Genomic DNA, 19,494 nt, shown 5'->3' with positions numbered 1-19,494 from the left:
ACGACAAGTTTCAGAGATTAAGTGCTGAGAACAGAGGAAGCCTCTTGAGGACATGCCAAAATAAGGTGGAGTGCAATGAAAAGGGGAACTAAAGAATGTCTAGGAGGGGATGCATATGTGTCATATGCTTGAAATGGCAAAGCTTCAACAGCTGCTCTTGTAATGAGAGTATTAATAAGAAGAAAGTTGGTCCAAATGAGTTACACATGGCAATACAGAGAGGTGAAAGTTTTCACAGTGATATTGGAGTTGTTTGTCAAAAATTGCCCTTATTTAACATAACACAGTTGTCTTCCTTCCAAAACTTCAGTTTGAATGAACTATTTCATTTGAGTATATGATACAGCTCCTAGTCTGATATTACTGATACACCTGTGCATTTAAGATAAATGTGCTGTATTTGTAAATAAATCAGAAACTTTAAAAAATGTAATAGCCTATTTTAGGAAAGGTATTGAGTAATTTAATCACAGCTGTGCCTGCAGTATCATAAACAAAAAAAATGAAACTGGTTAATTTTGTTAGCTAAATTGAGTAAAATAATGAAAACCAGTATTCCTGAAGGCTGAAGATAAATTGTGATAATTGCCTCAATTTTAATAATCAGTTTTTAATACAAGAAAATATTTTTAAGGAGAAATATGTTGGGAGTAAGTCTTCAGTATGAATATGTATGTGATAAAATATTTCTGTCTCTCTCAAATGCAAGAAACCTTTAGCAAGTGGTGAGTTTTGGTGTCAAGAAGTTTCTTGTGGTAATGTAGGTATGCTGGTGTGATAGCAAAGACGTTAAGTAGTGGAGAGAAGGGTTTAATCTATCATGTGTGCCTCCAGGAAGAAAAAGCTGCCTTTGCCAGCTTAAGAGTACAGGTTAGAGTGCGAAAGATGGAATTAAGAGAAAACAACTGGAAAAAGGGGTTTTTATGGCCCCGTGTGCCTGATCTGGTCTGCATTGTCTGCACTGAGCGCTTGGAGCACCGTGTTGCAACAGCAGCGCGATGACGTGTTGGCAGCTCAGCAAGCCGGCTTACATTGTCTGTGCTGGTGCTTGTGACTACGAGTTCTGAGGGTGAGCTGGTGGCCAGAGAAACAGCAAAACTATAAACAACATGCGGTGTAAATTCTGGCTCCGTTTCCAGTTTGATTTCCATAAAGATGCTTCAAAGTAAATATCAATAAGTTTTGTAGAAACCTATGTGATCGTCTAAGTGGTTCCAAATGGGTATCTGCTCCTGACGGCCGACCTGGAGGGCTTTGGAGCAAGATTCACGTGCAGTGCTGTGCTGTGTGTCAGTCAGGACTCCTGACATTTAGGCCTGTGCACCCGTATGTCCAATGCAATAATTTAGAATTCCACTATTGAGAATCTACCTAACTTCATATTTAGTGAGCCTTGTCTCTTGGGCAGGAAAGTGTTATCCTCATGAAGAAAGCTGAGGCAACACGAGTTTTAAGTGACTTCCCCTGTAGTCAGGGTGGGTAGGTGGCAGTTGGGACTTACAGCTCTTCATCCCCAGGTCTGACTGTTGCTGTCTGATTTATTGGCCTTCTGCGGACCATATGCTTTGATTGCAGGGATTACCCAAGGAGCAGTGAATGCAACTGCTTGGACACGAGAGTGTTTAGTCTGGCACACTAAAAGCGAATACTTCTGCTGTTCTCTCATTCTAGTATAAATCTGTTCCACTTGATATCTGAGAGTCCAACTTAGTACCCAGCCACATAGACGGAAAATTAAAATGCCTTCTTGAGCAGATAGCTGAGACGAACCAAAGGCTTCTTTGGACCCTGATGTTTTGAGAATGCTTGTTTCTGTAAAATAAATGAATAGAAATGTCTTTAAATACGTCAACACAGCAGGTTATTTTATAAATATACAGTTTTCCTCCTATGGAGGTTGGGGGATATGATTCCTACTCTCTTGCCCAGAAATCAAGGCTGAAGATTGATCTTTCCTGTCCCTGAGTGTCTGTGACTTGCTTGACAGGCCTGAGCTGGCTCCCAGATGTTTAAATTGTCCTCAGCCTGTGATAATTTATTTATCTGTTTATGTGTGTTACCAGAAAAGTATCTTGCAGACTCTTGACTCATTTGCAGGGGAACCCAGAGGGATCAGTAGCAGCATATAATGTTACTAGAAAGTTTTCTTTTAGAAGTGTGTCAGCTTCTGCTTCAGGAATAAGAAGGGTTGGAAATGTGACATTCAGTAATTTTCTTTTCTTCTCCTGACATGCTTGAGACTTTATTTTTAAACATGTGGCAATGCCCCCTCCGTCACAGTCTTGTCTGGATGTATAAGAGCAAGCCTAAAAAAAAAAAACATGAAACTTTGATCTCTGTACACTTTCAGCCATAAAAAAATATAGTAACACTCAAAGTGTCAGACATTTTTTACTTGTTAAAAGTGACCTATTATGGTACAATGATTTATTTATTACATGTCATAAATCTGTTGGAGCAAGCAGAAAAATGGCCCCTGTGTGCTGTTGTATTAAGGTAGCGTAGGAATAATCATGACATTATGACTTTTGAAAAAGAGGATTTCTGTAAGTTGCATGACGAAATCACAGGGGTGAATCAAGGCACTAAGGACAATTATAAACTAAACTGTTACGGCCAGACAGCTTTTCCCCGCTTAACAATCTTTGGTGTTCACAGCATTAGAGAGATTCAAGAGAAGGGGCACATATTTAGATTAATGTTAAAAAAAATAAATAAAGCAGAACCATTGGCTGTTTGGGAAGCGTGTGGTATTTCAGAGAGGACTGGAACATACTTCTGGTCTTCCCACCTCTGAGTTTCAGCTGTCCTCAGGGCAGATTGCTTCATGTGTCCAGCCATCTGACAAAGGGGGATAATGGTTTCCAAACACAAAATTCATGAAGATTTTGTATTAGGTACTTATGCAACACGTTAACCTTTCAGTGACAAATTACTTTTATTGCTACTCGCCACATTCAAAGCTCTTTATTCTTAAGTGACATCCTTAAACGCACACAGCCTAGCTGAGGTACCCTCCAGTTTTATTTGTCTACAGTTCTCATTACTTGCTAGCTTGAACTGTTCTGTGCTATTGCTCTGTGCCATCAAACAAGCTATCGCTCCCGTTCTCTGTGTAGCTGAAAATATGGAGTAGTGCATCCTTTTCCAGAGTATTTTCCCGACATTTACACTTTTGAAATGTATGAGTGTATCCGTAGTTATATTGTAGCTTCAGGAACTGTTTAATCAAAACTAGAAAATTTGAAATTTTCAGAAGCAGAGAAACAACCAGTGTTTCCAGTACTACTGCGACAGTGTTGTAAAAATGAAACATTGGCTCTCCCCTATGAATTAAATAAAACACAGTCAATCAGTACATTTTCTCTCCTCCCACAGTCTGAGCCACACTTAATTCTGCCCTGGTCCTCAGAGGCATGGCTTGGTGTTGAAAAACAAAGCCAAGCATAAGCACGAAGCTCACAAAGATAAGCAATGCTTTGCATGCACATAATTTCCAAGGGAACTTTAGGATTGGGAGAAAGCTTTAAATGTGGCCAGCAGCTACTCATGGAGAAGTCTTCTTTTGGTAAGCAAATGATTATATTATTTCTCCTTGAAGTAATGTCAAAAATATTTTTAACAGTTGGAATGAATATGCAAGAGTTCTTCTAAAGAAGGCACTCAGTCTTACACAATCTCTGAGACTTGGAAACAAAGATCATCTTTTTTCTTTTAGTGTCTTTCACAAGAGGTACCAAGTCACAACTTTTTTGGTTAGATTTTTCATCTGAGGAGTGGTTGATTCCAAAATGCTTCTCTTCGGCGCTGCCTTGCAGAGTCGCTGCAGGAGTGTTGCCTGCTGAGAAGCTTGCCCTCTACAGACTTGGCAAAATGGTTTTCCTTGGATGTATCCCTTAGCAGTGTTATCTCCAGCCATCCTTCTTCAGGCTGAGGGAGCTAGTAAGGTCGCTGGCTTTGCCAAAACATATTCCTAACAGGCTAATTAATTATAAACAGCTGTCAAATAAGTAAATGAACTGTAGTGCCAAATGGAAAGTAGTATAGGGATCATTACCACAGTTGCTATTCTGAATGCTTCTTTATAAACAGTAGCTGCATGTATTAATTTTGGCACAAAATACTTGTATGGGTTTGTGCAGTCAGCTAGAGGCAGCTCTTTGGAGACTTTCCAGGAATTACCATTGAATGAGCTAGTGATAAACATTATGAAGAGACCAAGGTTTCCACTGACTTTGATAGCATTCCTTTTAAAAGGAATCTTTGTTTAAAACAACCAAATGACATTTTAGATGCATCAGAATAGTGTTGAGTCCTACAGTGGCACAAAGAAATCGGTATTAGTAACATACCTTGCAATTGGCTTTTATTTTATGTCATTTGGATTATTGAAGATCTTACTGGGGAAAAAAACTCTAGAGAGATATGAATGCACCGTTCTGCGTTATGAGGGCGCTCAGGTCCCTTGGGAAGCAGTAGCTGAGTTGAATCCCTCCTTCAGCTGCCTTCAATATGCGTGTCATTCCTGCTACAAGAATTCCTTACTCGGTACGGTACAGATGGCAGCGCTCTGCCAAACCTTTTGCTGAGCCTTGGTAGCTTATGTTGCAGGGTCCTGCAACAGCTGGGAGATGGGTATTTAAATAATGAGGTTTCAAAAAAAGTACAATTTAATTCTTCATTTTTTAAGTCCTTGGCGGGGAGGAAGAGAGAGTTGCTATACATTTGTCCTTTTTCTCTTTATCAATGTTAATGACATAATGTCAAAATTGAATCAGGTATCCCAAGCCTTTACCTGTCTGCCAAAAAAGTGTGTGTGTGTGTGTATGAATATATATACACACATATATATTTTATAATTAGCTGGTGGCACCAGTTTGTGACAATATCCTTTGAACTCTGCTGCTTGAGTTCCAAATCACCTCAGCTTTCAAGAGCCCTCTTTTAGACAGTTACCCCGTCTAAGTACTATTCAGGTATTCCTGCCCAAATTTTCGGTCTAGAAGGATTGATTTCTGGATCAGGTACAAGTCTGCAAGTCAGAAGATCTGGTTCCCATTCTTGTTTTCTCTATGATTTTTGGCAGGTTTCTTCATCTGTATGTTTGAAATAGTAACTACTCTTATCATGGGATTCTCGAACTATATTAACTGACAGCAATAAAATGTGTTGAGATCTAGAGATGAAAAGGTATATAGTAATGCAAAATCATAGAAATGTAGATACAGAACTAGTAAATTAATGCTGATTATTTTATCATATTTACTTTAATCAAATACTTACACAGAGTCCTTATAGTCAAGGTCTCCTAACTGAAAAGTATTGGCACATAGGAAGTACCCTAAGGAAACGGTGGACAAAGTGAGGTTTTCAGCATTGCAGAGTTCTGTATAATGCTTGGTTTGCTGCAGCTTCATCTGATCTGTGTTGTAGGATTCCTTTGCCAACTGTACACAGAAAAAAGTTTTGCTTGTGAAATAGCCCTCAGGGATTCAAGAGGTTTTTCATCATTGTTTCTTGCTTGCACATTGAAATTTGGTCATAAATGACTGCTTCGATTTATTTATTTATAATAAAAATAAAACCACTACCAACTTGAAGAAGAAATTCTTGTTACCTAACATGATGTGTTTGGAAGGTTGAGACTCGTGTTCTTACAATAAGTCAAGCAGATACTGGAATAATAAAAAGCGAGAAATGAGTAATTAGTCTGTGTGAATAGTGTCAATAAATACTAGCTTTACTGCTGATCAACAAAAAATACTTTGTACTTAGCTGGTATATAGTATTCAAGCCACTTTAAATAACTATAACGCTTTCTCCCTTTTAACTCGTGCAAAAAAATGACCATTATTTAATGTGGCTAGCAGTGTGGAGAACTGGGGTTGCGTTAATGATGCCCTTCTCCTTGTTCTTGTCTACTGTGTTTGATCCTGTCGTCAGCTGCAGGGTAATGTATGGAGTGACAGGGATGGTATCTTGATTGCATCCAGCTGTCTGGAACAAGTCCGGGGCACAGAGGCCTGCCATGTAGCAGTGGATCCATCCAAGCACCCACTAAAGAATGCCAGAAATATTAAAATATAAGCTTGTGTTAAGCCCCTTCCTATCAAAGTAAACAGGTTGGTTAGATCCAAAGCCAGCTGTGAAAGTAGTTAGGCTGTAGCCGCATCTACTGAAGTTAACATCAGAAGTTCCATTTTAATCATGCGGGTTTTAGGTAGTGTTAAATTCTTTTTGAGTAATCGGTAGAATTCCTCTGCAGCGGGAAGGCTGCTGCTGCCCTGCTGGCTCTTGGCTCTGCAGCATGGCTTCCCTCATTGCAGGCCCATTTCAAGCAAACGTGGGTTCTCTCTCTCTCGCATGTTCCCGGCTTCTCCCAGTTTGGAGAACGGGAGCTTGTGAAGGTCGCCGCGGTGTGCGGGCCGCGGTGCTCCTGCCTTGCGCAAGGAGCCGCGTCGGGCCCGCGCGCACGCGCAGCGCGTGCCGAGGGCCGGCTCCGCACAGCGCCGCCTTCCCTCCTCGCCAGGTGTGGCGCGAGTTTCCTGACAGGCTGGTCGGGTATCCGGGGCGCCTGCATCTGTGGGACCACGAGATGAACAAATGGAAATACGAATCCGAGTGGACCAATGAAGTCTCGATGGTGCTGACCGGCGCAGCGTTTTATCACAAGGTAACCGAACCGCTAGAAATAAAGGGAAGCATCAGGATATCTTGCTAGTAAATGATATAATGCTATTTTGCATCAGACTGTAATCTCTGTCTTTCCTTTTGAGAATTCAAATATTTCTTTATTGGACAGCCTTTGTGCCTCACCTGGAAAGGCTGTGATGGCACAAAGTGTCATTCGTTGAATTCTTAGAAAGTGAGATGGTTCAGTCGTCCAGCGAACAGGCAGTTCACCTTGAACTGCAGAAGGGCCTACTAATGCACAGCATGAACCTTTCTTTGGGAGCTATATGTTTCTGTCCTTGTTCAGTGAGTATATTGTGAAACCATTATTTTTTCTTACAACAATTGAAGAAATGATTGACAACTTGCCCTAAGCCACCTTCTGTTACTGTGAAAACAACTGGTTTGTCTCCTTCTATAAAATAAATGGGTTTATAAGCTTAAAGGAAAAACTTGTCAATTTGCAGGATTAACTGATTGCCTCATGCTTTTATAATGAGTATAGCTTTGTAGCTAAATATTTTAAAAAATGAAAACAAGTTGAAAAGAAATTTGTTTGCTGGTCAGGAAAGGAAGGTTACATCTTTGCTCAAACAAAAATGACTGTCAGCTAAAGACATCCTTGGCTGAATAAGAGAATGCCTAGAGATTGGATAAGAGATTGCCTGTAACCTCTCCTTACCTGTCTGGTGTTCAATGACTGGACTGTTTAAAATTCTTAAAATTTAAAAGTATGTTCTCCCTCTTTCTATCTATCCTGCAGTATTTTAACTATCTTTACACCTATAAAATGCCTGGAGACATCAAGAACTGGGTGGATGCTCATATGAACTGTGAAGACATTGCCATGAATTTTCTGGTGGCAAATGTCACTGGCAAATCAGTTATTAAGGTAGGATTTTTCTGTACTTTAGCTTTGCAAAGTTTAAAAATGTGATGTGCACATAGTATAAACTTACTTAGTATGTTTGAATATACTACTTTGTCATCTTTTTTTTCTCTCATTTACTTCTGAAATGGTGTCACATGCTCTTTCCATGGTAGGAAAGAGTTTAGCCCAGTTTAGTAAAACTTTCATGACAATTGGGAACACAGAACTCTTTTTTTTTTTTTTTCCACTTCTGGTATTTATTGTAACCAACTAGATGAGGTATGAAAAAGGTAATTTAAGTGATAGATATTTATATTAAAGTACAAAAATACATACATATATTTTAACTATTTGCGATCACTTGAGGAAAGGAATTGCCAACTGTCCACAGCTCGCTCCGTCATGGACTGGCAACAGCTGATTTATAGGAATGTTAATTTCAAGAATGTTAATTGCAAGATCAGCTTTAAATGAACTTTTTATCCCTGAATTGATTTCCTGACATGTTTCGACACGTTTTCAGGTCTGGACATTCACTCTGTACATTCATTTCAAAGTGTGTCAACTTGGAATGAGATTTAGAGGCCACCAGGCATTACTTCAATTAGCAGGGTCCACTTTCCCATCTGTCCATCATCATTTACTGGGACTGGTGGCTGTGTTTCCTAGAAAAGTCTTCAGAAGATAAAGTGTGTGCTTTTGCTGAAAAAGTTCTTGAGCTGTACAAGGCACAGCAGAATAATTTGGCACCTCTGTGCGAGGGGGAGAGTCTTGCAGAGTTTGCCAGTCAGCTATGAGCTGGAGTGAGCAAAAGAGCGTCTGTTGGATTAGTGTTACGGTGGAGTATGGGAAGCTATATTTCATCGCTGTTATGGCTGCAAGAACAAATGGTGTTTATACAGGGACCTTGGCAGTGAGAAAACAGTCATTAAACAGGAATTAAGGAGCTTGTCATCGCCACTTCTTTTCGGTTACAGAAGGCAAAACCCCTCCAAGCCATTTTTATTGGGCCCCTGTGAATTTGCAGTCAGCCGGGCCAGATGGATCTGAACGGAGGAATGGAGTGGCTTTATTTTAAACACTATCCCCCCCGCTCCGTGTTTTTTTTTTTTTTTTTTTTTGAGAGCACGAGCTCAGCTTACACTGCAGGCATGTTCAGAGGTATCGCACTGCTCTCTGTGTGAGGAGATTAATGTCCCTTCCGTTGATATTTGATGATATCTGGCATGCCTTTGTGCAGGTGACCCCACGGAAGAAGTTCAAGTGTCCTGAATGCACAGCAATCGATGGGTTATCACTGGACCAGACACACATGGTGGAAAGGTGAGTGACTACCCTTTATTCTACTGCCTGCCTTGTTGTGATCCCCAGAAACATTCTGTATCTCATTAAATTAGGACCCAAAATGCTCACTGGTTGTATTTCTGCAAAATACTAATTTTGAAGGAATATCTCATGGAATTTATCACCATAAATCATTCTCACAGGGGATGATGTGATGCCGAAAAGTGGACTGCTACAAGGAAAGACTTTAGTAGGGTAGCATTTTTAGCAGCTTTGCTGTAAAGTATATAGAGCATGCTAATGAAATGCAGGTTTAGTAGTACTTTCACTTCCACAACATTTCCATTTTATTACGAAATCTCAAATGTAAATGTAAGAATTTTTGTTTTTTTTAGTCCACTCAGTTCCTAGCTTACCAAAGAGTAACAAGGATATAAATTGTTGATAATATTATTGAATTTTTATGCTGTCTTTCCTTCAAAAATTCTGAAGCATTGTGCTGTGCTAATGAAGTGCATTTGCCTGCACAATTTAATGTGGCTTTTTTTTTTTTTTTTAACAATGGTAGCATTATTATATTTTTGTGAGAATTTAATTTACGAATGAAGAATGTATGTGGAAAGGCAGTGAGTATTTAGAGTAAAATCCTGGAAGTTGTAAGCATATGAGTTCTGTTCACTGCTTAGCAATAAAATAGCTCCCTAACCTTAACCAAGACATTTAACTTACATCCACCTTAGCATCTAATAAGTAAAATAAAGGAAAGCTTGTTCACTTCTATGAAGATGTTTGAGACCCTTGTTTGAAAAGAGGCTATCTGAGAATAAAAAATACATAAATCCTTAGGTGAAATTTACCCAAGACCGAGGACTGACAAAGACATTTGTCTGGAGTCTTCTCAGGCTGCTGCATCCTTCTTGCACACTTTGGGAAAAATAATTTGCAGTCACAGATTTGATGAGATGGGTAAGCAGGGATAGCTGTAGTGTTGGAGGACACCAGCAGAAGACTTAACAATAGAAAACAAAAAGTCAAGATTTAAAGTTACAAGTTTAAGAGGTTAAGAGGTTTCTTCTCTCCTTCTCCAGACTGCTCAGTGCACAAATTTAAAATACTGTATTAATTGACCAGCATTTTGCTGCTTAAATTGTATTATATATTTATGTATATATGAATGCAAAATAGTAGGCCAGGGGCTTATTTATATATGTTTGTACGTACATGCAGACACACACGCACTACATAACAGACAAACATGCATGGTTTGGCTGGTTGATTGTTAACCATGTGTTAACCAGACCTTGTAGAATATAACCACAAAGATCAGGTGGCAGATTATTTAGACCGTATGTGTAAGAGTCTGGATTGAAGGGGGGGGGAAAAAAAAAAAAAAAAAAAAAAAAAAGGAAGGAAAATGCAAGTCAAATGTAAAAAGTACCCCATAAGATGGGAAAAAATACTCTGCAGGAAGCTTCTAAGAAAGTCCTGGAAGCTTTGGAGTTCTTAAATGTTAGCTGGGGGAAGCACAAGAGGCTGTACTGTCTCTTGCAGTTCTACACCGGTTACAAAATGGACTGTCTGAACCCAGCTGAGTTTTCCTATGGTTCTGCTAGTTTTATGACAGTTGTATATAGGATCTAATTAAGGTAGACACCATAAAAGCAGAAGATGAAAAAGCGGTATAAGCTCCAAAGTGCATTGTGAAGCTGGGTAAAGGTCATGTTTCCATGTCTATAGTCATTTTGGTATCCTCAAACTAAAGTGTCATTGACAGTTTATTGAGAACATGTTTCAACTGTTGCCTTGTTTCTCCCATATAGTTTCTGACAGTGGGGGTAGTTGAAGTATGGGAAATGTTATGTTGACTGCAGGTCCGTATACTTTTTTTTTTTCAGCAAAAGGAGTAAATGCTGGTAGAGAAGCTGGGTGTGGGAGAAGCCCTGTAGGGATATATTTTGAGTGTATTCTATTCTTTTTTTTTTTTTTTCTTCAAGGTCACTAATGTAATACTGAAACTGCATGCTAACACTGAAGACCTCACTTCGTGTTACTCTTACTATTCCTTCAGCTTCTGGGATTTAGTTGAACATCCGACAGGGTTTCTTTTTCTAAATCTTCCAGGTTAGCTTTTCCTTTAAAGTAGACGGTAAATGACAAAAAAATCTAGGCTGAATTTTCCTTAGTTAGCAGTGAGTAAGGCTCTTACATACACATTAGCTAAATTTTTTTGGTGAGAAGAGTAGCTGCATAGAAAAAATATATGATCTGTAGCATATCATAAAAGAACCGCTTGTACAAATAACTACACAGTGGTGAGTACCTAGCACAATACTTGGGGTATCAGGCAAAGAGCCATAATCAGCTTCGCTTTGAATTTCCTAAAGTGCCCAACTCTTGTTTTTTAGCATTCAGAAATTGTGGCAGATTGAGCTCGTTGCAGACCTAGGTACCCAGGGATCAACCTATTGGTTATGAAACAAGTAGTTTATCAGGGTTGTCATGATAATGCATCATGCATAACAATTTAGTGTTAGGTTTCTGGTTCACAAATAGCACGAAGGTGCACAGCAACCTACCAAGGATGCTTTTGTGAGTGGAGAGTTTGAGTTCTCAGTTACAGAGATCTGTCCTGGAAAGATGTGTAACAAACCATTTCTGCTGAGCCCTTGAGCCCTATGACACTCTCAGGAGTGATTACAGAGTCATGGTACAGTCAAACTTTAATTTTTTTTTTTTTTTTTTTTTTGCCCCTCACCAGTACTGAAGGATATTTAGAGAGAATCACGGGAAAGCAAGCATTGCTATTCTCCTTGCTATCTTCTCCAAGATAAATAAGTAAAACTGCAGCCTCCAAGGTTGTTGAACTCCATCATCAAAATACATTAATCAAAGGGAACTTTGAATCAAAATCCCCTTCTTGCCTTAGGTTAGGCCTTTGCATCAGGTCACAGGAAAAGTTGTAGAAAGATCTCATAATGCGTGTGTTTACAGGGGTGTTTAAGTAGCAACAAGTTTTCTGCCTTTAGCATCTTTGCATCTGGCTCTCAAAATGGAGAACTCTGTAAAATGCAGCCTCGAGGGCAGCTGTCTGTGCAGTAAATATAGCAAAGGGCTGAGCTGCTTCTGCGGCGAAGTCAACAGCAGTGCCTTCTTTAGGGCAAATAAATATTTATTGGACTCAAAATAGGAAGACATTCCCTTAATGAGCAAACCGACCCAGGTAGCCTGTGGCCAAAGGTTGCAGGTGCAGAGTTACTCTGCCAAAATATATTTGGCTTATAAGGGAGAGGAAGCTGATTAAGACAGACCCTAGCCTACTAGATTGGCCCCAAAGCTGATCCAGCATGCCAGGGGCAAAGGGCTCTCAGTTTCTCAGTTCACACTAATTTAATTCCTTGTTAAGCACAATTGTGTGTTGTTGGTAGGGCAAGGAAAAAATGAATAATTCTTGTAAGCAAAGATGTCTCTGTTAGTATGAATTTGCAGAACCATGAACTCGGCCAAGAAAAACACCTACCCTCCATATAAGATGACATGTTATGTTTCTTTGGCTTCCTAGCTTTGAATGTTTAATGTGCTAGATGTCTTTGCTGTTTTATATTGCCCTACAGTGACAAATGCTTTGGAATTCAAGTCATTTAGCTCAGTGGAGGGGATGAAATTCTTCGAAAGGGGCAACTTTCCTTCAAACACATTGTGTGGCTTGTACATGCCATTTTGTCATCTGAAAAAGCCATTCCTGATTCTTGATTTTGCTATTTCGGGACGAGTAAGTTCTCTGACTCAGGCAGATGATTAGAACATAGTTACTTTTCCATTTTTCATGTTAGCATTTCCTTAGTGATGAAGCGGTTTCGTGTTAGTTAAAAGCACAGTACCAGAGTGCTCGGACGGTCTGACCACCAGAGTGAGTTCTGCTGCTGGAGGATTCTGTTTCTTTTCTCATAAGAGCTTGTCTTTGGTTGATGAGTGCAACCTCCACAGTGGGGAGGTCACTTTTGTCTCCGTTACCCACTTAGCTTTGTCTTTTGCTCTGGGGGTGCAGCTTCGTTCCGGTTGTGGCACTGGCTGCTGTGATGGGGGCTGCCCGCCAGGCCGAGATAACTCATTCATTTCACACAGGCCACCAAACAGCTGTTGTATTACAAGGTGTTTCAGTCATTATTGGCACAGGCAGGGTATTGGCACAGGCCAGTAGGCCAGAAGCAAAAGGCCTTGATTGCCCAGGGAGGACAGCGGCTGTGCAAACTGCTCACGGCAGATCTCCCAGGGCATCGGCCTCCTGGCTGGGGAACCGGGTGCTTTTGCTGCCACGGGGCTTCTACGGGACACACAACTTGGTTTATAGTTAGCCATGTTTCTGAAAAACAACTGATGATTTTGAAGTTTGATCTTACCTGAAAATCGAGATGGCTTTAAGGTATCTCATGTTGGGCATCTAATGGAGAAACAGAACCACCTAACGTTGCTGGGCAAAATGTTCTGGTACTGTTCTCCAGAGCGGTACTTCTGTGCCCGGGGTCCCAGGCTTACCTACCTCATGGTACATCTTGTCTTTGCAGGCTTTGAACAACTGGTTGTGTCTGTATGCTTAGTACAGCCACGGCGGCTCCTTTGCAGATTGATGCTTGCCCTGAGCAAGCAGTATTGGTGCCAGTTCTGGAGGTTGTTTCCTGGTGCATACTGTCTCATCCCTCTTAAGCTCCAAATTATTTTTTATTTGTTTCCTAGTACAAAGATTTGAAGCTAGACCCAGGGTAAAAAGCAAGGTGAGGGCATGAAAAGGTAGCAGAAAGTGAGGTGTCTGCATTAGCTGGCCTGAGATCTTCTTAACATGAAATATTTAAGTATCAGTAGTAAAGTTATTCCGTAGCTGCTTTTTCAGGGCAAGGAGAAAAAAAAAAAAAAAAAAAAAAAAAAGGCCTGAAATACAACCTTTATATGTTGAAAACAGCTACATAGAGATATAGCTTTCTAACAGCTTGGGTGTTGGATTTTTCAATCACTTAATTCTGAGGGAGCTATAGGGTGTCTCAGAGGCCGAGGAATTGATTTTGAAAACCGTATACTGTCCTGTACACTTCAAAAGAGTGTTAGGGATGTCTTGACACGTTGCCAGAAAGCTGAGGTTGGAAGGGACCTCTAGAGATCATCTAGTCCAACCCCCTGCTGAAGCAGGGGCGCCTCGAGCACATTGCAGGTGGGTCGTGAGGTTTTCCAAAGGAGATCCCACAAGCTGTCTGGCAGCCTGGTCCGGTGCTCTGTCACCCTAACAGCACAGAAATGCTTTTTCATATGGAGATGAAACTTGCTGTGTTGCGATTTGTACCCATTACCCTTTGAATGTCCGTTCTAGCAGCACTCCCCATGGGGCTCTGGGCTTTCTCTCTCTCTCCCTACCCTAACCCTTGGCCTGAGGTTGAGGGCAGCAGGCCTAGTGCTGGCTGAAGGACAGACGTGGCCCCAGCAGCCCTGTGGACGTGGCGCTGCGTTTCCTTTGCATTGCCCTTTCTAGCCCCACGGGTCTGGAGCAGCCCTCGTCAGCCAGCTGCCACGCTGCGTTGGTCTGAGTCACCGCGTCTGTTCAGGAAACCTCCCCGGGAGCTTTGGTGACTCCTTAACCCCCTAACCCGTAACCCTCGTGAGCCAGTGACCTCTCAGGTGGGGCTGCCTGCAGCGCAGGAGCTTCTGCCGTTAAGTTAAATATTCTTTTTTATTTTATTTTATTTTATTTTTACTTAATTCCTTCATTTATGAACAGCATAGGACTTGTGAGCCATTTTCTGGTAGTTATCACACTGGTGTCTTCTGTTCATCCGTGTATTGCCATGATACTCAGTGTCTGAAGGTTTTAAAGCTGCTTTACACAACATATAGCTATCATTAGCTGAACATTGAGTGAGGTGAGTTTAGGCCAGTTCTCAGGACCTTCCTTCCAGAGGTACCCTGCATTCCAGGGAAAAAGTGAAAGGAACAGCGTGAGGTTAAACATCTGTTTGTTTCTTTTTCTGAAGCACGTCACCATTCCCTGCCACAGCATTGCTGACACCTGAGGTTACTAAAACTGAAAGAAGCATCAGTGGTTTGAGACCTCTAGAGGTCCCTTCCAACCTTAAGCATTCTATGTTCTGTGCTGATGTGATGCCTTACTGCTCAATTTCTTTTCATTTAGACAAGGAAAATAAACTAGGTAGTTCCTTTTTATTGTTTTTATTCTGCTTCGCTTTGACATTATGGTGCAGTTAGTGTTTCTTACACATCGGGACACGTTTATTTTTGTGTCTTCTGAGCTTCTGGAGAAGTTTGATGGAGGAGGGGAAGAAAGGGCCTTTTTGTAGAATTCTATTCTCACAAATTCTTGTGTTTTAAAACTTTTGCTACGAGCCAAATTGACCCAACAATGGCCCTTTAAGAGACATGTTGGCAGTTAATCTGTTCTGGTTTGCAGCATGTACATTGCTCTAAGAATGACTGGAATTCTAGGGGGAGGGAGAGGGAAGCTGTGACCTCCATGTGCACATGTGCTGCTGCCAGCATCCCCTTGCTCTTCTCTCTGATTAAATGGATAAATCAAAGAACACCAGCTTCTTTCCAGTTCTCTGCAGTGAGGCTCCCTTTTTATTTATTAGAAGCCAGCATGGCTGAAGTATTTCCAAGAACAGGGGGAAGGTTACTGAGTTGTTTTTCTATCAGTAATTTCAGTGGGAGCTGGGAGACAACCCAGTTGTTCGGGCTTTTAATTACACTGCTTTCCCTTTTACCAGATCTGAATGCATCAATAAATTTGCCTCTGTCTTCGGGACCATGCCTCTGAAAGTGGTGGAGCACCGGGCAGACCCTGTCTTGTACAAAGATGACTTTCCTGAGAAACTGAAGAGCTTTCCCAATATCGGCAGCTTGTGAAGGCAGCTGTGAGACAAACCTGTGTGCTGAAAGTCAAGGCAGAGAAGGTGCCAGGAAGAAACCCTAAAGAAACCCTAAAGAAAATCATGCAAGGAAGAGGGTTACGTGTGAGAGATGCGGGTGTTGTGTGCTGGTATATCGGTCCTCCCTTCGCGTTGCACATGTGCAATGGAAAGCTGAACAACTTCTTCTCTGTAGCGTGTGGAGGATTGAATCTGTTCATGGGTCCTATGAGAAATGTCAAAACAAACACTTTTTCTCCAAAGGAGGCTGTGCACCTGCAAGAATAAAACGGAATCTCGCTCTGTGGTCTGAGTGGCATGACTGACCTCCTCCTTTGACTGTGCTGGAGCCCTCTTTGATGTGTAAGCATCCATCCATTTGAAGCAACTCTCTACTGCTGTCTTTCGGGAGGAGCTTAGTTCCTATGGGATTGGTGGGCCTCTGTCTCCCAAGCTTGATTGTTGGCTTAAGTAACTGTGTAACAAATGGCTTTTTTTCCGTAGTGAGACAAATGTTTATTTTTTACAACAGCAGCAGCAAAAAATTGTGTTTTGTCACATGGCGTAAAGAAAGAAGTATTTTATTACTTGAAAACTGTTTTAATGCAACTTGGGACACACAGCAGCAGGAGGATGGTCTCTCCTAAAGCAGGGAGATCTGCAGGATAGAACTCCAGTTGCTGCTCCTCTTCTTTCTACTAAAATCTCAGGTTTTCTGCTGTGTCCGTGCAAGAGATTGTGACTTAAGTGTGCAAATTAGTCATATTATAAGAAAAAGATGCATCATTAAGTCTGCCTGTACTTTTTCATAATCAAGGCAGAGCAGGCAGGTTATAGTTTTACATTGTAGCCATACAGTGGAACAACATCTATGAATTAACTCTGAACATCTGAGTCCTCCCCAGCAGACAGTGTGTTGCAGTTCTGATTTGTAAAACACTTCAATTTATAGAAATTGCCAATTCCAGCTTTGATGTGCACGTCTCTGTGTGTGTAGGTGCAAAACACTAATAATGTTCAGTTATGGATTAAACCTCTGTAAATTACTACTCCTGGAAAAAGTGCTGGGTCTTAGCTTGTTATTTGAGTAGAGAGAGACTTAAATTTCTTAGAAAAGGTGGAATTGTTTCTCAAAACTGAAATTAACCTGATTTAAAAAATGGATGCAGCAAAGTCAGAAATATAATTGCCTTTATCAAAGTATCTCTTGTCCTTTGTTATTAGGGCTGATCCCAAGTTGGCTCAGAGGCTTTACCAGTAGTTTTTATTACCAGAACTCACCTTCTTTCGAAATCTCCCTTGCTGCCAGTTAGAGATCTCCTGGATGGGCCGTTTTTCAGCTACACTCCAAGCAACCTTGTTGCTCAGATTTTGCCAAAACCCCAAACAATGGGACAAGTGTTAGGCATCAAAGTTCCTCCCCTCCTAAACTGCATAGGCAGCAATGACAGAAACCAAATGAAAGGCAGGCTAGAAACAGGAAACATCTGCTCCTATTTGTCTCACCCCCACCAAGACTTATCTTAGTGCCCCGTGCGCGCTGGATGTGCTGTGAATGAAAATCACATTGGAACAATAGCTCCGAGGGGACGCTCCGCCTCGGAGCTCCCCTGGGATGTGCCTGGAGGCCGCATCGCCCCATTCCCTGGGAACGTTCAGTTCCGAGGGGATCCTGGGGCTGCGCCTGGGGGCGGCCGCGGTCCCGTTGGGCTCGCGGAGGGAGCGGGAGGCAGAGGACCCGCGCGCCGCGGCGGGTGCCGCAGGGCAGGACGTGCTCAAGTCCTGGTGCTCAAGTGCCCGGCGCTGCGCGGGTCCCTCCCGGGCTGCGTTTGCTGGGGGCGGGAAGCTGCGGCAGCGCCAACGCCAGCCCCGCTCAGCCCGTGTAGCAGCATCGCTGCAGCCCTTGCACGAAGCTGTGAAGCTCCTGCACCTTCTTGTTTCTCACTAAGCTGGGATTACATGTTTTGCAGCCTTAAAAGATACAGATGATTTCAGATGGTTGCTGGAATGTTTTTAGGTGGCGATAGCCTAAGAAACCCTCCTGAATTGATCTCCAGTTGCAAGTTAGTAGGAGGCAGCAGGTCCCCCCTGTGTGCGTCCCAAAGTTTGTGGGCTCATTCTCCTTCCTCAAAATGCCCAGTGACCAGTATTTGACTTGTCTTGTCCTCTCGCATTTTGCAGCTGCTTTTATATGGCAGTCTCATTTAAATAGTAATGTCTGTTCTGTGTCACGGAGAAGTTTGGGCAATTGACAGATCTGCAAAATGCCCTGCTTCCCCACCATGCCATGTCTATAATTGTATTGGTTTTGATGCAAAATCTGTAAAAAATAAGTTACCTTACCCATACCTGTATGTCTGATTTGGAATGGTTTTGTTTTCAGTCATTAAATTAAGATTGTTGTTAACTCTTCATTGTATATATATTATCAAAAAAACAATGGCTAATATTGTTATATTAAAAAGTAAATCCAAAGAGTGTTTGTTTTATTTCACTTTTGGAGCTGCACTGGTGTGTGTAAAGAACCATAGATGCATTTAGAGGTAAGAGTGTTTTGCTCTGTGGCAAAAGAGTCTGTGTTAAAGTTAAATATCCATAATGTGCTTTAGAATGATCTAAACCAGAAAGAAATAGAAAGACCTATTGGCATTTTGTCTTTCCTGAAACTAAAGTGCGGTGGTTGCATTTGAAGGAGAAGTTTTCTCTGCACAAATTCATCCCAGTCACCTTCTTGGAGAGAGTCCTCGTTACCCTCATTTCCTGCCAAGATCTGACAGTACTGTCTATTGTTGAAAAATAGGGAACAGATCCGTTCTGTTTTTGTGAAGAGAGAGCGCAAACGCTGAAGAGAGGGAAGAGCTTCTCAGGGAAGGGCTCCTGGCCCAGCCGTGGGAATGGTGAACTTGAATGTCCTGCTGCCTCCAGGCCCTGCTCTGGAACCTCCTGCTGCCCACAGTGCGTTCACGGGCGCAGTCCAGGTGAGCTTCATTGCAGGAACTAGTTAACCATATGTTGAAAGCTCAATTCAGAGGCCTTTTAAACTCGAGGGCCTTAAAATTAGGAGCTAAATCCATGTAAGACAGATATGAACATAGCAGTGAGCTGGGATTTAAGAGGCGCTTAGCACTCTTCACTCATTTGCTTTTAGGTTTTATTGTGGAGTGTTCAGCAGTCTGGAAAAATGGTATACTGAGAGACATGAAAATTCAGGTGGTCAATTTTCATGTTAAAAGTAATAACCCTCAAGATGTGTCACGAGTGCCCTCTATAATCAGTGCCTGGTACCCTGGGTAATTGTCACATGTAGAAGACCTTTTGATTAGGAAAGAACCGGAAAATGGTTAATCAGGACTGCATAATTCTGCTGTCCCCAGGGAGTAGCAGTCCTTAACAGGAACAGGCATCGGGTGAACCAGGAAGAGGTGAATAAAAACTGCTACTTCGACAGAACTGCAGCACAACACAGGAAAGAAAAACTGACATTGGCAGTGCTGAGAAGAAAATGGATTTTACATCCCTGAGCCAGAGGTAAGACTGAGTGAGTGAGTATGTGTATTTTTTTTCAATATCACTCTAAGCCTTGCATGTTTAAATTTTACTAGGGCTCCTGCAAAGCACATTCTTTCATGAACTAAAATGTGACTCCATTTTTGCTGTGTAGATAATCCTTGAAATCATGCAGGACTCTTCCATGAACTCTAAGCAAGAAAGAGACTGCAGAGTCTTGTTAAATTAAATGTGATCTATGGAATAAGCTGGTCC

The 19,494-nt window shown here is 41.6% G+C and overlaps 1 protein-coding gene across 1 annotated transcript in view; it reads left to right on the top strand.

Annotated features, from left to right (window-relative positions):
* EXT2 (exostosin glycosyltransferase 2) overlaps nt 1-15,771 on the top strand; it is a 67,502-nt gene extending 51,731 nt beyond the window's left edge. The window contains exons 11-14 of the mRNA XM_088525713.1: nt 6,530-6,673; nt 7,436-7,564; nt 8,784-8,866; nt 15,592-15,771. Of these exons, the coding sequence (XP_088381839.1) occupies nt 6,530-6,673; nt 7,436-7,564; nt 8,784-8,866; nt 15,592-15,730 (495 nt within the window). The 3' untranslated portion in view covers nt 15,731-15,771. The remainder of the gene's footprint in view (nt 1-6,529; nt 6,674-7,435; nt 7,565-8,783; nt 8,867-15,591) is intronic.
* Nucleotides 15,772-19,494: the final 3,723 nt, after the last annotated feature.

This window comes from Tinamus guttatus, unplaced genomic scaffold (genome assembly GCF_059628265.1).
Source record: "Tinamus guttatus ecotype Peru unplaced genomic scaffold, ASM5962826v1 Tinamus_guttatus_pri_ptg000240l, whole genome shotgun sequence".
NCBI lineage: Eukaryota > Metazoa > Chordata > Aves > Tinamiformes > Tinamidae > Tinamus > Tinamus guttatus.
The sequence above is the reverse complement of the archived record's forward strand: the minus strand, read 5'-3'. Positions and strand labels throughout refer to the sequence as shown.